General features: G+C 38.8%; 1 protein-coding gene across 1 annotated transcript in view; it reads left to right on the top strand.

Moving 5' to 3' along the window:
• LOC119722930 (testis-expressed protein 11-like) overlaps positions 1–18306 on the top strand; it is a 51802-nt gene extending 33496 nt beyond the window's left edge. Inside the window, exons 29-32 of the mRNA XM_038193335.1 lie at positions 3628–3754; positions 10996–11072; positions 15804–15897; positions 17877–18306. Of these exons, the coding sequence (XP_038049263.1) occupies positions 3628–3754; positions 10996–11072; positions 15804–15897; positions 17877–17951 (373 nt within the window). The 3' untranslated portion in view covers positions 17952–18306. The remainder of the gene's footprint in view (positions 1–3627; positions 3755–10995; positions 11073–15803; positions 15898–17876) is intronic.
• The last annotated feature ends 3397 nt before the right edge of the window (positions 18307–21703 follow it).

Raw genomic sequence — 21703 nt, 5'->3', positions numbered from 1 at the left:
AGAATACAAACGCAGATATGCAAATAGACGTACAAAAGCCGTACAAAATTGCAAGATTCCCATAGGTTTGTGAACAAACATGGATGTGCCCAGCAGGCATCACTTACATCGAGCCAGCGCTCTAGTAATTTAATATAGCTCTATGCTTGTTCCTCGTATTCAAAACACAGTCTGACAGTAAAACTAATGTTTTTGTCTTTAAGACAAAAAGTTTGTGTTAATAACACAAAATAATGATTAATGTGCTGATTAATATTTGAATGCCTGTGTGTAATCTGTAATTCTCACTCAGTTCAATAGCTTCCAACATTTGTCATTCCATGGACAGCTATAAAAACAGATTCTATTACTGCATAACTTCTGATAGCAGGATCAATTTCAATAGTCCTTTTTTGCAAATGAGCCTACATGCTCTTTTAAGACATATTTCATTAGTGTATAAAATGGATTGCTGTAAAAGAAACAAAAAAAACATAACTAACTTCCTACTGTCTTTTACTAAGTACTGGACCAATTAGTTGCCAAAATCCATCAATCACAATGCTTCCAATACATGCTTTGTTTTACACCTCCAGGCCCAAGTCGATCGTACTCCATTAATATTTAGTTAAAGGGAAAATACAACATTTGCAAACATCAAAAAATAAAAACTACCAAATCATATTGAAATACCTTGCTGGACTGTTAGTGAATGACAGTGTAAAGCATCCTGTAAAATCATGGCACCTGGTATACTGTCATTTTCAAGAAAAGTGGTATTTTTGTATCAATTTCCAACGCTGGTCGGCCGACCAGCGTTGGAAAAAACTGGCTTTTTTTTCAAATACTGGCCCCAATTGACCATCGCACTTGTTTGCAATCGATTACACACCTATGAACGGGTACAAGCCAGGTAGACTGGTTCCCTGACCGTACAATTCCCCAATGTATGTAAACTGCTCTGTTTCTTCTTATATGGAGTCAGGGAACCAGACTACAGGAAAATGATTGTCTTTCTTGGTTTTTATAGCATTTTCGAACCCAAAACCTTAAAAAAGTCAGTGTAACTATATTTGCTATATATTTCCAACCCCCCAATTCCATCCATTTCTGAAAATTACAGCAAAAGCAAATGATGTATATTCCCTTTAAACCAGGCCTGAAGGACCAAGTCCCCGAAATCCACCAAAATGGGGGGATGGATTTTGAAGGAGTTGGGCAGGTTAGGGTACATGCAGGTCACTTTCTTTTGACTCTTTCTGCACTAATAGTACTGAATAAACTTGTTTTCTCTGGAAGTGTGGCCAGGAAGAACGATAAGGAACTCAGAAGATAAATTATTCCAAATCGATGAATACCAATGCTCTTCCTGTTTGGGGGAATTATTTACCAAACAATTGCTTGCCTAGTTTGACCCTGACTGCGTAGTTTCCTACCATATCCCGTCCACGTGGTCAATCGGCATAGTTTCTCTTCCTGTGTTTTTTCCCCTGCTGCAGCCGAGGGTTTTGTGTGCAGAAACTTGTCAGCAGGATGGTACAACCTTATAAAGTATTAAATTTGTCACATGGTTTCTTCATTGCTATCATCAGGTCCCATTGTTAGCATTTTTGTAGTGGTACATATTTACCAAGAAATGAATAGTGTTATGCAAAAAAGTCAGAATATACGTGTCTACAAAATTCCACTAAAAATTAAATTAATAAAATTCCAAGAAAGAAACCCAAAAAGTCTTACAAAGGAAATACATGTCAAAAATGTCCTCAAAAACATATAAAAAATAAAATTAAAATTAAAACAAAAAGTCAGATAAAGGAAATACATGTTTACAAAATTCCACTAAAAAATTAAATTAATAAAATTCCAAGAAAGGAACCAAAGAAAGTCTGATAAAGGAAATACATGTCTTCAAAATTCCTCAACAAAAAAATAATTAATAAAATTCCAAGAAAGGAACAAAAAGTCAGATAAAGGAAATTCATGTCTACAAAATTGCACGGGGAATTAAATTAATAAAATTCAGAGAAAGGAAGTGTTAGAGAACTGAAAATTCCGTGAATGTGCAATCAAATGAGAAAAAAAAGAGAATGTGAAAAATCCTGTCTTCTCAGAATCTGATTTAACTTACCCATGTTTTTTCAATTAGCATAACCACATCCATTGTTTTCTTTTACGGAGTAATTTCTCTAACTTAAGATATAGGCCTATGTAAGGAGTTCTTTACCCTTTAACACCTGTACCACATTGTATTACATTGTGTTTATTGAATGATACATCTATGATTTCTACATAGTGCTCGGGTGGTTTCAGGCGCAAAAGTGACTAATAGGCAGGGTGGTTTCAAGCCGTACAGTGACTGGTCTATTGTGGTTAACCCATTAGTACTTGTATTACATTGTACGGTATTACATGTGTTTATTCACTGAAGAATCAATAAAACCATAGAGTGCTGGGGCATTTGGGGCGCTACAGTGAGTAATAGGTAGGGCAGTTTGGGGTGCTACAGTGAGTAATAGGCGGGGCGGTTTCAGGCACTACAGTGAGTAATAGGCAAGGCGGTTTCAGGCGCTACAGTGAGTAATAGGCAAGGCAGTTTCAGGCGCTACAGTGAGTAATAGGCAGGGCGGTTTCAGGGGCTACAGTGAGTAATAGGCAGGGCGGTTTCAGGGGCTACAGTGAGTAATAGGCAGGGCGGTTTCAGGCGCTACAGTGAGTAATAGGCAAGGCGGTTTGGGGCGCTACAGTGAGTAATAGGCAGGGCGGTTTCAGGCGCTACAGTGAGTAATAGGCAGGGCGGTTTGGGGCGCTACAGTGAGTAATAGGCAGGGCGGTTTCAGGGGCTTCATTGAGTAATAGGCAGGGCGGTTTCAGGCGCTACAGTGAGTAATAGGCAGGGCGGTGTGGATGCTACAGTGAGTAATAGGCAGGAAGGTTTCAGGGGCTACAGTGAGTAATAGGCAGGGCGGTTTCAGGCGCTACAGTGAGTAATAGGTGGGGTGGTTTCAGGCGCTACAGTGAGTAATAGGCAGGGCGGTTTCGGGCGTTAGAGTGGCTAAAGGGCTAATAGCTGTGACTTGACTTATGAGTTACATGTAGTTTCTTCCATTGTACATTTTCCACGAGCACAATCAAAAGGCCTGCAGCAGGTTTTTATAAAAAAACAACAATGAATTCTCAACCACCCTGAGATATAAAAAAACTATTGAGAAGTGGACTTTAATTGTTTTGATTTTTTTTTCAGTGACTAATTTTTTTTCTTAGCCTGTTCCCTACTTTTTGTATAGAATTGACTCATTAACCTCATAATGCGATCAAGCTAAATGAGTCGTTTGTCGACCCTGGTCAATGTTTATTTTACAGATTTGAAAAGAGCACAATGTTAGCATTACTGCTGTGAAACCTGCATTCTCATACCATCTTTAGTTCAAAAGTTATGGAAGTCGGGACACCAAGAGATGTGATGAAGTGATGTGATGAAGTGGCCCTATTTTGGCCTGAATCTCTGAATGAACATTCCTGACAAACGACTCATTTAGCTTGATCACATCACAGTTGGCCTGATAATTCTTTTGTAATTGGATACCTTTGGGTATCTTTGGATATTTTGACTTTCTTTTTTAACAACAAACTTGATATTTTCGTCCACAGCAAAGCCCTTTATAGTATGATAGAGATATGCCTGAAGGATGGCAAAGTAAGCTATGATACAGCCAGCAGACAGGAAGCATGGGGACATTTCACTACAGCATTCAACTTGATTGAGAAAAGTGACAAGGTAAGATACAGCAATTCTTGATGGAAAGGGTAGAGGTTCAAATGAAAATGGGCAGGAGATCAATTGTTTGCTTCTATCATCATCATCATCTTCCTATACTGTGCAGAAACCTTCGCGAACCCCTTCTCTTAGCGATAAGCGTTACTGGGTTCTTTTACGTGCGTTAGGCCTTATACAACAAACGGGACCTACGGTTTTATGTCCCATCTGAGGAATGAAGCAAGATTGGTTAAGTACCTTGCTTAAGGGCACAAGTGTCCGCCGGCGGGCTCGAACCCACGTCACTGTTGCCTCTGAAACACAAAGAGCATGAGTCCAGTGCTCTAAACCGCTAGGCCATGACACTCCCCCTATGTGAAATACTACAAAAATTAAGCCTCCTACTTTGATTAAAAAAGTGTCTTCCCAAACAATAGGCTACATGTAAGAGTAGAGTGTTGGTTGGAAGGAAAAAGTCTAAACCTACAAGTTAACACAACTGATTTAGGTCACTCATAAGAGGGTCTGGCAAAAATGAAGTGGGTAGTTTACCATTTAACACTAAACTTATTTATATATTTGTTTATTACATTTCTTTGATTACATTGGGGCCCTGCATACACTACAAATGAATACACACATGTACAAATACAATACATTACAAATACAATAGAGCACAATGAAATAACATAAAAGCATATGGGATTACTGCATGATTGTAAAGCAACTATTATAAATATTGTACAACTATTACAAAGAAACATGTACAGTTTGAAACGACATCGCTAACAGACTTTCCTAAAGGCCTAAAATGAGGTGAATACAACTTAGGTGAATGCAACTAAATGGTAATGAAAGTTGCATTCCCTGTCCCCGTCAATCCATAAAGTAGATTACAAATAATGAATGTTTATGAGTGTAATGATGAGAATATTTTCATGAGTTGAAAGATTGAATGTTCCATTCAACGAGGCGAAGAATGGAACATTCCATCTTTCAACGAATGAAAATATTCTCACCATTGCATGAATGCAAATCATTCATTATTTGTTTTATATAACATCCAAGTACATCTTTGTCATTCGATTGGAGGATAAAACTTTAAGAACAAACAAAAGTCACAAAATTGTATCATATCCACTACTTTTTTTCAGCTTGTTCAAAGCCAACAAAGGTTTAAAAGTCAAATCATTGACACTAATGAAACTTAACATTGTAAGTTCCCAACACAGTGCAAAAAAATCATCAAGGCCACTGCATCAACTTCAAGTTTTGTACTGCTGAAACGCATGATATGGTCTAAATAGCGCAAAGATTGTATAGCGCCGAGCTGCTGCGCGTCCATGTGCGCGGCGTGCAATAGATCAAAAGGGATGGGACGAAAATGCACGTTGAATTGACGTGGCCTTGCAATGGTTTGATAAATGAATGCCGCATGACCTACAATCCTCCGATCAAATGACAAGGATTTACTTGGGTGCTATATAAATCCCTTTCATAAATTGCTGTTTTTCTAGCAATACAAAAGTTACTCACTTTTGACCAAAAAAAGTCGCCTCGCGTTTAGTTATTGAACTATTAATTTACAAATTGCGAATTATTTGCGGCCGACAATAATTCTGTTCTTGCGGGATAGGCTGCATGGTTCCCAACCCATAATCAGTATCGATAATGGACCAGGAGCCAGTCTTTGGGCCGGTGAGCAAGTCTTTTCGCAAGGCGGATCTGTTTGTGCCTAAAATAAAAACCTTTTTTTCTCAGAGGGTTGGAGATGACATCCACTCCCCACCCCAAAAAAGGATTTTGTGGGCAGAATAAAGTAGAAAATTTATTAAGAGAGAAAACAAATTGATGTTGCTGAATGGCACAATTAAGGAAATCAACTTCAACGCCTTTGGTACCAACACGAACATTTGATTGGGTTCATGTTGTGGTTTTAGAGTCTGGAGTTATTTGCAGACAGTAGGCCTAATTGCAGGATGGGACAGGAATCTGTCAGGAAACAGGAACCACTTTGTGAAATCAATTCACCGTAGATATTAATCACATCCACTGCAGCATACAACGATTGACCCTGTGTCACAGGCTTGAACCGTACATGTTTCTATAAATGCCTATTACAGAACCGGTTGACTCTGTGCAAATGTACCCTCTTAACAGTAACAAATTAGGCTGGATCGACTCTTGAATGCATTGCCACCGTTGGCCTGGGGCTCCCTCTTGAAGACATTACAGGAGTTTATGCATAATCGCACGAACCGCACTGCGCTTGAACCAGTGCGCACTGTTCACACGTAGTGTGTCTTGAAAACAGAGCTCTCATGCGCGGTCACTATACATGCTATAAGCACCATTTACTAAGGATGTGACTTTGTATCTAAATTTGTTAAAACGTTTAAACATTTAGCCATTTTACATTAAGGCTGACTCCTGCCCATTCGTCTGCACCTGTCTGCAGTTATAGACCGGCGTGATTGACATGATAAATCAACAATGATTGACACAATAAGAAACGGGCAGTCATTGAAAACGTAAAAACTTAACTACGTGTACCCCAAATGTAGTCCAGCACTGCGGTGCTTGAATGCTTTGTAAATTAAACAGGTTTGAAAACATAAATAAATATTTGTGCCATATTAACTATAAAGGAAGATCGCATGAATGAAACCCATCCCTTTTTTTATAATTTGGGTTTTGTTGAAACGTTTTGGAAAATTTGTATACGGTAGAATATGTTTTCGTTAATAAATATGTAAACATCACATCCTTACCATTTGCTGTTCATGATGGCGACTATAAAAAAACTCTCATCCAAATGTATTCAATTTGTGGTTAATCCTTGATTCTTTTTCCATCCATTTTGTCAATGTAGTCAAAAGAACCTATTCCCACATCAATCATGTGTGTCACATCGATGCAATCAACTGAAAAAGAATTCAAAACTTCCCTATTGAACTCTTTGCAAAATTGTCATGTAAAAGTAAAAGTTTCTTTTTTAAAAACAAACCCAAGACCATTGGAGCAGGTTGTGGGTTCGAGTCCCACCTGAGTAAACTTGTAACTTGTTTTTACTCGCAAGCCTTCCAAAAACACTGAACTTACAGTGCTAGTGACCTAACTAAATGATAATACAAGAACAGATGTGAGGGGAACCCTTTCATTGTTGCACTGTATAGCTGTACGGGTGCACAAAACAGACACGACCGACCTACATTTTTCTCTCCCAAGGTCACATATGGAAATCAGATAAAACAATTGGAACCCATAAAATGACCATTAAATGTTTTTCCTGTCATTTCCAGCCAGACAAATGACAGTCCTTCCTTCCAGTCAAAACATTTTTGATATCAAGATAAGAACTCAATGTACATTTATTCCAAATCTTCCTGATAGGGAAAACCCACATCCCTCCCAGGGTTTGTGACTTCTGAAACCGCAGTTTGTTTGTCAATTCCTTCATCAGTAAACAAATAAGTAATGAGTGTGTGTATTTCAGTGACATAATAATAATAAACATCTAAGGGTATTAACCTTTCTGATGTTGTGGCTTAAAGAAGACCAGCAAGCAAGACTAGTAAAGTTAGTCTCAGAGAGCACAAATTCAGTTCAGTTCATTCAGAATTCACGGGAAGTCTTTTCGTGCCCATGGTCTTCACAATGGGCCAAAAATTAACTAATTTGTGGATGACAGGGTAATCCTACACAATGCCTGGCTCACAAGTGACAGTCAGAAAGTCATTCAGTCATTCGGCCAGTCAGTTGGGGAGTCAGTCAGTCAGTCGGGGAGTGGGTCAGTCAGTTGGGGAGGGGGTCAGTCAGTCAGTCTGTCAGTTGGGGAGTCAGTCGGGGAGTCAGTCAGTCGGGGAGTCGGGTAGTCGGTCAGTCAGTCATTTGGGGAGTCATCCAGTCGGTAAGGGAGTCAGTCCGTCAGTCAGTCAGTTGGCGAGTGGGGGGGGGGGGGGAGTCAGTCAGTCAGTCAGGGAGTCAGTCAGTCGGGGGGGGGGGGAAGTCAGTCGGGGGGGGGGGGAGTCAGTCAGGGGAGTCAGTCAGTCAGTCAGTCAGTCAGAGAGATAGGTACTGAGAGGACACTAGGAACAAGTCAAAATACTTCAAATAAAAATTATAGTGTGCATATGTGGGACGGCAGATCTGAAAAACAAAACACCCTGATGTCATTAAATTCCCTGCCTTATCGGCACCTTTGAGTCTTCCGGTTGATTGGAGTCATTGTTCCTATGCATGTCAAAGTCATTAAGGGTCATTTAACAAGGTCATGAGCATGTCAGTTGAGAGTCACAGGTTCTATTTCCAGGGATGAGATCATATCTGCACGTGTGCATGTAGGCAATTATTAGGGTCCATGATGTGGCTTTTACAAAGAGACCTATTTTGTGCAAACATAACTGTATGAAGATAACAAGAAACCCTTTTGATTTGAATGTTTTTGGTGTGCACTTTTTTTCAGCATGTAAAATGTTCCATGCTGTTGCTGACAACTTGGCAATATTGCTGTCACTTAGGGCATACTCTCTGGCGAATCAGTACTAATTATGAACCCAAAACATGATACATAGCTTTTGACTGTCATGTATTGAAACACCAAAAACAAAAAGATTACCACAGCCAAAAAAAAACCCCAACGTCTTGTAACTTTTAATGTGGGAGCAGCTGTACATTGTGTAACACTGAAGCTGTTCACTTCTGCCTAAGATTACATCAAACTTTGGCTCACGAATATGTAAATTTGCATTTAAGCATAAATAAAAAGGCCATAAAAAAACTAAAAAAACTTTTTAAGTCAATACGAACAGTACAAATCAAGCTCAATGGGATGCAAGGATGTTTTTCGGGATAGCATTACAAAAATTGATATTCTATCATGGGCCAAAATCCAAAACCCAGTTTCATTTTTTTTTTATAGATCCATTGTAACCTTGCAATAATTGGGACTAGTTGATGTCGGAGTTTTGTTTCTAAGTGTGAGAAATGTATAGTGCTGGTTTACAGATTAGAATTTGGGTTGATTCAACAAGGTTCCAAGATGTTGGGGTAATCAGTAAAAAAGGTTAAATTATTTTTTTATTTATTTAAAATTTCACCTCTACCCCTTCAGAGGCGGATCTAGCTTTCAGGAAAGGGGTTTTTGATATTTGAGTGAAGGCATGTTTTTTTGGACGCCCTGCTAAGGGGGTCCAGGGGCATGCCCACGCAAAATGTTTAAATCTACGATGCTTTCTCCTGCATTCTAAGGCTGTTTGAGAATAAATTTGGGAATAAATTTTGAGTCAATGTTTTTCAGGCCATTTTACTAGTAAAACATTAGTCAGCAGCTGAACAGGGGGTTGTAACCCCCCCCCCCTCCCCAGATCCAGGACGGAAAAGGTTTTCTAATATCACAAATACATTTTTGTTGGATTTCGTGACACATTTCTCTGGTAGTACTCATGGCATGAATCACCAATGGCAGTATTTAGTTTTTACTACAACCAGGGGTTCATTGCACACCCATATCAAGAGGGTATCAGTGACGCTGTCAGGCATATAAATCTGTCGTCAGTGATGAATCATAAAATTGATATCACTCCTATGTGTCACTGTTTAGAGCTTGATGAGGAGGAACCCCAAGAACAATAAATAAACCAAGCAGTTGGAATGAACTTGAATAGCCATTATACAGCATACCATAGTGAATTCAAGAATTGCTAATTTAATTTATTTGCAGACACAAGCTTCCTGTGATATTCTCACTTTTGAATCAAATGTGAAGCGGAAAATGTCTTTGAAATAGCTACAGCTTTCGCAAAATTCAGATTAAAAAAAATAGTGAGTAATAAGTAATCTCGAGAGTCATGAGCAATATAAACTTTCAGACACTGCAGGAATAAATTCATCTGCTGATGAGAAATTGATGCGTACAAAATCTAACCCTTTTTTCCATCTTTCACTTGGGAGGTAACACACCGAATATACAGTGTTTATACGTCGGTGAAGGGCAAAACCTAATTTGATTTACACAAATTAATCTTGAACAGACTAACCGTTATTGTTGAGATTGGAAAGACTTTGTTATGTCCTGTTTCAAAATTGTTTTTTCCTAATAGCAGTAAGAGAAAATAACTACAGAAATTTGTAATAGATATTTGCTACATTGGTCTCGGACTACTGTTATCGTCAGTCCAGCATACCTGCACTCAACTAAATTGCCAACATGAGAGCCAGCAATGTGCTCGGCTTGCTACAACTAATAGTAATATTGCCATAAACTAACCTTTCTGATCAGAGCCAGCACTCTGGAATCGATTAAACTCTCATATCGGCTTTCCTTTCCTAAATGACAAGCAGATGACATCCAGTCCCGCTATTTCTTGCGGTGAATGTTACCTGATAGAAACCGTGTCATTTGAATTCATGATGACGCTTATTCAGTCTGTCATTTTAATGAACTATTTCTTTCAGATCGTGATGGCATTTCGATACATTTGCTGACAATTTTCAGAAGTATTATTTTTGCATCCTTCAGCTCCTTTCACAGTTGGTTAAACGTAACCTTTGTCAGGGGTGTGAAATCTCAGATTTAAAGCTGATTTCAGCTTTTGTTTGTTTCGGATTTCAGCTTTTTTTCCCTCTCTTGCTGTGTACAAAAGTATAGGAGATTTCCAAAGTTCAGCCTTTTTACACCTTTTTCAGCTGTTTTCAGCTATTTTTATTAGTGGTCACTCACATCCCTGCTTAGTACACAGATTGTCAAGATTGACGTTAGTTTTAGCTGTGTGTTGCCCCTTTTTGTTTGACATCTCTGTCCCTCCACCGTTGGATCTCTGCCAAGAACGATGGCAGAACTAATCTCATTACTCTTAGCGCCAGGTATTTATGACTGGAAATGTGCTTACAAAATGAAATTGAATCTTGGCAACAGTAACAATTCTCATATTTACGGGTCCTTCCCTTGGTACCCCCTCAGTGTGCCTGCAATGGAGGAATGTATACTCACAGATGTTTATGACATCAATGTAACTGATTTTAAAATCGAAAGTTCACGTCATGTCACCAACACCTAATCCCTATCCGTCTATCTTCCCGGAACGTTTTTATTAATTCACCAGCTGTGCTTATTCAATCCTCCCTTCCCCATAAAAATTAAAGATGAATTGCAAATCAAAAGAAATTTAAAAAATCTGTTTTGTAAATGTATCTCCTGTCTTCATTGTATTTCTTCGGACCGTTATCCACTTTTTTCTCATCACTTTGCTTCCTTTCCTCAGGGGATTACAGAATACCCTGAGATGCAGATCTTGTGGCTGCTAACCCGAGCCTGGAACACCGGCATACATCTACTCAGGTAGGTTGGGCCATACGCCCACTATGGACTCCATTCACGAGTAGTGGGCGCTCTGACCACTTTTGAGAGCTCCAGTGGGAAGGGCACAGTGCATGCGTTTACTTGTTCTTGCGCATAAAGCGTGAATTACGCACTACTAATTTATTCTGAATCTACACAAACCATTTGTATCTTCACGTGAGTGCTAGGCATAATAAGCAATGCATTCGAGTGTCCACCCCAATGGTCTTCCCCCAACCCTCCTTTTGTAACCATTAAAATGATGCTTGTGTATGTAGCCCATAAACATGGTCTCTTGTTGCTGGCTCCAGATCTAGCGGGGTCACTCTAGTTCATATAGTTATCTGTGAACATTACTTCAGAGTTAGTACCGGTATGTAATAATAATAATAACGGAGTCTTATATAGCACATGTATCTACCAACAATTAGGTACCCAAGGTGCTGGAAATTATGTCAATTCTTAAAGAAAGGTAAATAAAGTTTTTGAGAAATATGAGACTCATTATGTAGCACCTTACAATGGTTGACAAAGTGCTGCGGCGCACATTGCAGCCACTGCCAGAAACACAGGGGCAAACCCCTTCTCTTAGCGATAAGTGTTACTGGGTTCTTTAACATGCATTACACAACACACAGGACCTATGGCTTTACGTCCCATCCGAAGGACGAAGCAATAATGGTAAAGTGCCTTGCTCAAGAGCACAAGCACCATGTTCCCACGGTCAGGATTTGAACCCATGCACCACGGCACACGAGCCGAACACCGTAACCATTGGACCACAGCACCCCACAAACGTTTGGTATGTCTTAAACAAATTTTGAAATAGAGAATATGAAGTTGGGGATGAAGAAGCAGCCACATGTTTAGAATTGTATCTAGTAGTATGTGATGAAACCTTTCCTTTTGGGAGATATTACTCCAGATAAAGACAAGCGTAGGGCTAGGATATAGACTAGAAGAAATTCCTCGTTGGTTGGAGCAAGTACATGCAAGTGAATTACAGCCTTCAAGATTTTGGGCGACTGCCTTGTAGACCATAAACAGAACCAGGAAAAGTCATTGGTTGAGCAAGCGTATAATTGTCCAGTTTCTTGACATTTGTCAAGGATTGCATCATGAATCTGACGACCATCTGGGCTTCGACCCAGCTTCATTCTTGCTGCACTTGTGAATGATGACACCATGAGCTGTAAAATGCTGACTCATCAGTTCACTTTCTCCTGGGAAATTTGTCGTAAAAGGAGAATCTGCTTCATATCAGGATCTTCGAAAATTCTTCGGATAACTCATGCACTTTATCTCTTAAGCCTTTTGCATTTTATAACGTATTTAATGTGCCCTTGATCATTAGAGGGATCATCAGTGTGCAGTGAAATTAATGAGAATCTCCCTTTTGAAAACAATTGTCGATTTCCAAACAATTTACAGCTTTTAATAGTTTTGTTTTCATATGCAAATTTTATTCCATAATTGTTGAGGTGTTTTTAGTTGATTTTTTGTCTTTGTTGGTATGGGTGAAAGGGAATTTCACAAATGGAAAGAATTGTTTGTGATTGGAGAACATTTTGTTCTGACTTTGGAAATTCTTTCACAATTTTTTTTTTTTTTGCTGAATCAATCAAAGCCTTGAATTCATAAATACAGTACCCTCTGAAAGATAACAGAGAAAGTATGGAAATAATTCTTAATAGGTGATGCGATCAAGCTAAATGAGTCGTTTGTTGACCCTGGTCAATTTTTTTTTAAGATTTGAAAAGAGTACAATCTCAGCATTACTGCTGTGAAAACTGCATGCTGGTACCATCTTTAGTACAAAAATTATGGAAGTCGGAACACCAAGAGATGTGATGAAGTGATGTGATGAAGTGGCTCTATTTTGGCCTGAATCTCCAAATGAAAGTTCCCGACAAACGACTCATTTAGCTTGAACACATCACTTATTTCTTAGTAATTATATCGTCTATGTGACTTGGTTTTTTATTCAAGTTCCAAGGGCGGATCCAGGGGGGGGCCAAAGGGGGCCATGGCCCCCCCCAAAACGAAACCAATTTTTTTTTTTTTTTTAATGTGACATCGCAATAAAGGCAGGCAATGAGTACAACACCATCTTTTCCTCAAAAAAAATGGTTAAAGTGGTCAGAAATTGCCTCAGATCGCACCACAGAGCATCTAGAATCCAAAATTTTTTCGGGGCCCTGACGGGCCCCGAACCCCACGCCGTAATTTTTTAGACCCACTTTTTTTTGGGGGGGGGGGACCAAAATTTTTTTGGGCCCCCCCAAAAATTGTGTTCTGGATCCGCCCTTGTCAAGTTCAAGTATTTGTTTGCATATAAAATCAAGATATCTTTCAAGTCTAGGGATTCAGAGTACATATATACAAACTCATGAATTTTGAGGTCTGACCAACAGTCCCTGGATGGGTAATCCCCTCGACAGTTGCAGAAGCTGGGGCAAAAACATCTTGAGAATTGAGTCTGGTATGACATGATGGCCTTGATCTTACTGAGCTGACATACCAGGAATTAGTGTGGCGTCTGATAGGGTCTGGATTGCAGCTAAGGAAAGACTCACGTGGCTGGACATTAAATTACTGGGTTGGATATGAGGTTTGATGACCTTTATCCAAGGTTCTATGGGTACAATGTTTTTCAGTGCTAAAATTTTTAGAGGCATTTCAAAAACTTTATCAGAATGGATTGAGCATCCTGTTTTGCACTGGAATGGTAAAAATAAGGATGTGAAGTTTACCACATTGTAAAAAGTGATGTTTACTCTGATCCGCTCTAAACATGCATTTCATAAAAAATAAAGGATGCCTTACATCCATTTTATTTCCGAATATAAAGGAAAGTCCATTATGAACAATCTTTTTTGTAAATTGATGATGTCCTTTGTTTGTTGTGCACCTACATGTATACTGGAGCAGGCGGCAGCCTTTGTATAGTGGCTAAACATTTAAATGCTTAAACAGTGTACAATAGATTTGCTAAACGTTTACCAAATGCTACGCAAAGTCCCATCCTACATTCCCGAATTCAAGAATAAAATTTTACTCCTGAAATTCTGTACGTGTAGAATTTGCTTCAATAATAGAAGGATTGTTACTGTTACGAAAATTGGGTCGTACATGTAACTTGTTATGTTTGTTTGTCGTTTCTAAATAACAGTCATGTTACTGATCAAGGGCGGATCCAGAACACAATTTTATTTTATTTTTAAACAAATTTGGTCCACCAAGAAGTGGGTCCAAAAAATGATGGCGTGGGGTTCGGGCCCGGTTAAGGGCTCCGAAAAAAAAATTGGATTCTAGAAGCTCTGTGGTGCGAGCTCAGTGAGGCAATTTCTGACCACTTTGATGAATTTGTTTTGAGGAAATGATGGTGGTGTACGCAGTGCCTGCCTTTATTGCGATGTCAATTAAAAATAATAAATAAATTGGGTTCGTTTTTTTGGGAGGGGGGGGGGATGGGGGCATGGCACCCTTTGGCCCCCTCCCCCGGATCCGCCCAATTGTTACTGATGTTAAGTGTTGAAAAAATGTTATATGGAACTCACTGAAACTCCCAACCTGCAGTATCCTAACATTAGATGAATATTATGTGAAACTGAAGATCACTCCACTTCCCATTGGACCACAAAATAAGTCTTTGTACATGATCCTCAGATTAAAATTATCCACACTACAGTATTTACAAAGGCCTTTGACGCGTTAGCAATCCCACGATTCAACATTACCCACGATTCCTCACCGGCAGATCCCTGGGAGATGATGACAAAATCATGTGTGGCTGCGTGAGAGAGAGAGAGAAAGAGAGGAATCTTGAATTTCAGCGTTTGTGGCCAGATAGCCTTGGACATGCCTGGTTTCTTGTCAATGGAAGACCCAGCTGGCTGGCATGAAGCAGTCATCGTTATTACTTTTAAGACAAACCACTATGAAATGGAACCAATCAGACAATCAATTGAAGTGAACTGTACTGAGCATTTGTTGATATCACTTTTAACCGCTTGGGAAATCAATTTGTTAACAAAATTATTCAGTTTACATGTACTTTTAATCCTGCTACAGTCAAATTATTTTGTTCAACTTTACAATGATTATTACATTATGTATCTAGTCACTTTCCATTTGTGGTTCATTTGATTAAAATATTTATGCAGAACCGAGATATGTAAACTTGCTTATTAAAATGAAAGGTTTTACTGAAAAAAAAATAGATTAAGGGCTTATTACTACATACTTAACATTTTTGAAGCAAACGATCAGTATTTGTTACTATTATTTTTCTGATAATAAAACTGAATGCCTGGCATGTAATTTCTAAACCACATCTGTGAATTGAAACAGTACTCCTCATCAAAATACTAAATTGCGTGTACATGTAGTTTGAAAACGATATGTTAAACAATACTTGTTAAAAAGAATGTTTATACCGTTTTGGTTGGGAGCTCAGTCTGGCTTTGAAATCAATACGTAAGTTTTGTTTACAGCCTAGGAGGGCATCACTTACGTATTAGAGAATAAACTTCTAGTTGGTTTTATTAGCTTTTATTCGTTATTAGCTCGATGTGCGTCAGTGTCGTTTTTTTTTTCACATTCAGACTTGAGATAAATTAGGGCGTTTGGTGACAAGCAGAGGTATTTTTTTCAGGAAAATGCACAAAATATCAAATATGTGAATTAATCCCCCTTTTAATCGATGACCACTTGTTATGCTGTCATTAGTGGTGGTCAGATGACTGATGCAGAGAAATGGTGTGGTCTGGGTATGAGATTCATGAATCACCTCACGAGCCTCAAGTCCAACTATGAAGACAAGGTAAACTAATTAAGACACATTCTTCATAAGTTTGTTATTCTTACAATAATTTGGCCCTTGTGTTGATACAAGGGCATTTTTTTACACTGTACTGTGTAAGGTAACCTGACTGAGGAAGTCATTTAACAATTGTTGACTTCTGTGATGTTGAATGTACTTTATGTGCAACGCAGCGCATATGGGATAATTTATTTCCAACGCAGTGTATATGAGGTGATTTATTTGCAACGCAGTGTACATGAGGTAATTTATTTGCAACGCAGTGTATATAAGGTAAATTATGCAGTGAAGTGCACAATGAGTTAATTTTATGCAACGCAGTAGTGTATATGAAGTAAACCGTTTTAAATTTTACTTGGGCCACTCTCACCTGCGATGTCACCGACTTCAATGCCCATTGCTTAACCCAGATTCAGCATGTCCAGGTGAGAGTGGCCCAAGTACAATTTACACCCTTTCACTTAATTGATTGTATTTCTGGATCTAGGGACCCAAATGGAATGGGGAAAAAAAGGAGTGGATTGAGAAATAGTCAGGCTTTAATATACAATTTCATTTGAAGGAAAAAAAAACATCAAGCAGACTTTTCAATTACATATGTATTTGTTTTCTGAATGTTGCACTCTTTTTGAGCACACTCTCTATATGCTTGTGAACATCCATGAAAGCATGATGTTCTTGTTTGACCTATTGTTATGCTACCTACTGTGTAATGTGTTGCCACCAACAAGCAGCCGCGGTTCTAGAGCCAATATTTGGGGGGGGGGGAGGGGTATGAGGTTTGCTCATGTTGCAAATAAGTATAGAAGGAAAACTGTGGTACCTCACTTGGTGTCTTGTGTTAAACAATCACCGTCATGAGTAGACCACAGCACTTACCAACAATTTGAACAAATAAACAATAAATAGTTGTAAAGGGCAAAACCTAATATTGATTTACATCACCCCGACGCAAAGTCCTTCTTATTAAGGGAATAAATGTGTGCTTCGGAGGTTTTTATTACTCTGTTTAAGACCACTTAGAGTCTGGGTGCTGATAATTACCCGAGCCGGAGGCGAGGGTAATTGTCAGCACCCAGACTCTAAGTGGTCTTAAACAGAGTGATAAATACCGACGGAGCACATATTTATTCCCATTCATAAATACCTTTTCGTTTAGAAAAAATCATATAATTCGTTCAAAACATCCCGATTTTGTTCAACAAATTCACTTTATGCTTTTTGAAACATCCCTCTTGCAAAATAATGGAGTGTTCAGCTGGCGAGTAAGATGTAAACAACCCTTTTATGGAGATTGACGCACGCGTAGCATGTTCTGCGCGATGTCGCGCAGAACGCACCTGGCGCGTTGCGTATTGAATTTAGAATTATAAAATTCTGACTCCCTGGTAGTGTTGCGCATGCCTACGTGAGGATTGTGAACGTTCAACCAATGAAACGATAAGAGGCACTGGATTTTTAGGAGTCCACATTTTATTGTGACACTGGAAAAGTGTTTAAGACCAGCTAGCCATGTCTTTATCATCCGTTTAAGACCGGCCACGTGACGGGCTCTCGACCAATAGGAATGCGTAAACTGTCTAAGGTATTTATGAATAATAGTTTAATTGCAGTACCCGCTGCTACATACATGTACATCAGATTCGAACCAGCCAGCCGATCCCGGTAAGCTTGGTGGTCGAGTGGTAAGATGTCTGCACTAGAAAGCAGAAGGTCATAGGTTTGAGTCCCACCCGAGTGATTTTTTCCAACTTTCACTCGGGAGGTAACACACTGAGTATACAGTGTTTATACGTCGGTGAAGGGCAAAACCTAATATTGATTTACATCACCCGGACGCAAATCCTTCTTATAAATAAATAGTTGATTTGAAGACATTTTGCTCAGTGCTGTCTCTAACTCTTTGTCCTAAAGATACAAGAGTATTTTGTGATTCTGTTTAAGGAATCCCTTAGAATGAATCCTGATTTACTTTGCAGATGAAGAACATCTATGCAGAAGTCCTAGACAAGATTGAGAGAAACAAGTTGAAGGGTGTCGAGGAGGAGGAGTAGAGTCTTCCCAACATGAGGGTACAGTGACTGTAGGTAAAACTATCAGGACCTGCTTCCTTGAATATTGAATTGATTTGAATCGACTTTTTGAAACTTAGGCCAATTTTGTGGAACTACTAAGCATGAAAGTTTGCCGAGAACAAAATAAAATTGCTGAACAAAAAACAGATCACCAGACGACACTGGAATCACACAGCTCATGACTGATTATTGCTCCATGAAATTGAGCCCTCATCTGTGGTTAAAAACACTCAACTTAAAGGTAGCGTCCATCATTTGTAATTTGTGCATTATGTTTGTTTAAAGCAACAAAAGTGCTCAAAATCTAAAGAAGGGGGCTGAACAACTAACCTGATGAAGTTTCAGCTCAGTGAATGCTGTCTATTCCGAGAAACCAATATTCTAGGATCTCGATTTCAAATCAAAAGTTGCTGAGTCATGTTTTGAATTGGGCCTGAATTCAGCATCTTAAACACGTTCTCACGGAGCCAATTGCAGCTACGCGATGTCGCGCACTGAACCGACGAATTATAGCAACTGTGCGCGCGCGTGCGCCGTATCAACACTTGTGCGAGATTAGCTGAACAAAAAAACGAACTGCAAACGGAAGTTTCCAACGATGCGTCTTTAGGAAGAATAAATTCACAAGGAGTTTAGTCCCATTACTATCTTTAAACCAATTATGCTTTTCAACAATAGTTACATAACCAGATACCTTTTGGATAGCTGCAAATGATGTACCATATCTTTAATATCTTCAGTCTCGGAAATGTTAGTAAAATTATTCACACATTGGCATTTTCCACACTCATGTTTCAATCATGATGAACAGGGGAGTCATGTGATGGACTTGTTTTAATCCAGGACCGTCTTCACCTTCCATGAAAGTCAATTAGTGGTGATCTATTCTACCTTAAATGCTTGTTCTTAATCAGAAGTAGTTAAATAATTGTTGCTTAAATGTTTTTTTTTTTTAAATGTTAATGCCCGACATTTCAATAGATTGGTTTTTAACATGATTAACTATCAATTTTATTGTATATTCCTGGATTTTCCTTCATGAAGCATTAGCCATCTTCTTGTTTTCATGATGTGTTAAGTGTTTGCTGTTTGTTTCCCTGATTGCAACTTGTTCACTTTCTGAAACTTTAAAATGTTCTTACACAGGATGTGATGTTTCTGCCTCTAGTGTTGGTACCGAGAACAAAAATGAAAACGTGATGAATAGAGTGTTAATTTATGAGTCCACAAGTAACATAATGTAAATCAAATGTCCTTTCAAAAGTCCAGTCACAAGGTATGAACAGCTACAAAAGAATGTCATTGTCACGGTTCACTGAATTGACTTGTGAGGACTTATGATGGACTGGACCAGAACCTGTAAAAATGACGTACAATGGGTTTTGCTGGGTTTTGCATGTGAATTGCATCTTATGAAATTCAGGCAATAAACACAGTAGGCCTATTCAAAAAAAGTTAGTTAGGATTCCATTTTGTGTGTGCATTGGATGCAATTTCTCGTTTATAGTTACTAGTTTAATGTTGAGTGCTTGTGTCTTGTTTGAGGAATAATCCACTTAAGTACAGTTATTGTATTGGGGAAGAATTTGAATAAAGACAGTGTTATTTTGACTACCTGGTAAAAGGCTCTCTTTACTCCAAATATATTGTGGTGTAATATCAGTAAACACGTTACTTTTTCCACTGCAGATTTGCATTGAAAAGAGTGTTCCATATCATTTCTTTCAACTTTCTTTTGGTTTCAGAATGGACAGCATCTGTGTCGGGTTTGCACATTGATACTTTCCTAATCATCCATCTGTGCGTCCCAGGTTCGAATCCCAACCAATACATCACACATACAGAGTAACCTTTTAGTACCTGATTCTGTGGGTTTCCCCTCCACCTGAGAATGTGATCCCTGAATCTTCTTCCTATCTCTAAAACTCAACCTATATTCAACCTCTTCTCTGCACTACCTATATGGCACTACTTTCTTGAAGTGTTGAGTTACGCTGTGGGCAATTTTTCAATTTCACTGGTGTCAACAGATAGGAATGAAATATAAATAAAACATATAAACAAATATACTTCAAGATGGAAGTTTATTCTGTTCCTGTCACTGAGATTGATCCGACTGTCGCCAGCAGGTGCTGGATTTCATTCCCAAGTTGTAAAATGTCTGTTTATGTTATCAGCAGGCTGCATGTTTATCTTCAGATCACAGACAGGCTCGTTATAACACAGCGTCATATTTCAGGATTTCATGTCATATTTGGACCATTGCTGCCTCACACGGCCATTACTCTGTCTGGCTGTCTTCGCGGTTGCATTAACCAATCAAGCCGCTCGTATTGCCTGACTTTATGTTCCTTAAGGTGGTGGGCAATGATGCGAGCTGGGCATATTGTTCAGTCAGATGAGATTACTGGTAATTTCGTTAAAAGCATCGTATTTCATGAGCATATAGCTATGAGTAATTATAAACAATGTCTGATGATCTGTCGTCACCGGTATCTCTGGACTGTTGTCCAATCATTACTCAGTCATCCAGGCCCATAGCCAGCTTGGATGGAGCGGTGTTTTTGTCCATCTGAAATTGAACTTTTCTCGCTGGAGTTCTTGCATGCTTGCAATGAGATAGTCTAGCCAAAAGTCACATAAAGGCATATAGGATCATTTCTTCATTTGCTGTTCGTTTCCACTAATAACACCACTCAAAATCCAAAGAAGAATGTTGAAACCTAACCTGCTGAAGTTTCATTGGACACTACATGTATACACTTTCCGGACAAACCGATCTTTTGATCACGAAATACGATTTTGCCATTTTAACTCTTTATTCCAAAAATCATTTAATTGACTGATCGTTGGAAATCACCTACATTTCTTGATTGCTTCTAAATGACAGCGAGCCAGACAGAATAATTTCACGGTGTGTTTCCGAAGTAAGCTTTTGATAATTTGGTAGGTATTTACTTTTTAGGTAAATGCAAATGATCCTATCTACCTTTTTTAAAGAAGTTGTATCACAACTCCTACTCAAACGTGAAAAATAAAATGTTACTTTGTTCTGACAAGTACTGCGATTAAATATTAGCAGCTAAAAATGGTCACAATTTGAGTTGGGTCCCAGGCCGGCCCACTGCCCCACCACCTTCACTCCTTTTGATCAATCCTAGCTATCGCACACTGTTATCGTGTTTATCTATACACATGATTTACATGCAGATGTTGCTCTGAAATTAAAGGGGGCATGAAATAAATCTTTCGTAGGAACTTGTTTTGTACAACACTCTACTCCTCTTAAATGTATGAAAACTATTTGACATCCCATTTTGGTTAATTTTATTGAAAAGTGCTCTTCTTTAAACATTTAACAATTTCCATGCTTTTCCGGACAACTGAGGGCGCTGCTGCTGTGATATTTCAGGAAGACACTGTTCAATTTAGGGGTTTTCTGTTCAATTTGGCAACCCAAAAATTTGCTCATTGAAAACATTAGTGAGAAACTGGTTGGCTCAGTGGCTTACCAAAGAACAAAACAATTTACGAAAGTAACTGTAACATTGAGGTTTCTGCCTGAAATGACATCACACTTTGGCTCTTGAATATGGAAATTAACATTAGCATAACAACCAAAAAGGCACCAGAACACCCTTGAAATTTGCAAAATAAAAATTGAAATAAGGTTAAATGGGACACAAAGGTGCATTTTCAAGAAATGCTTTAAAGAATATATTGCATGCCCT

The sequence above is a fragment of the Patiria miniata genome, unplaced genomic scaffold, assembly GCF_015706575.1.
Source record: "Patiria miniata isolate m_02_andy unplaced genomic scaffold, ASM1570657v1 HiC_scaffold_16, whole genome shotgun sequence".
NCBI classification, from domain to species: domain Eukaryota; kingdom Metazoa; phylum Echinodermata; class Asteroidea; order Valvatida; family Asterinidae; genus Patiria; species Patiria miniata.
This window is presented reverse-complemented; position numbering and strand designations above follow the sequence as displayed.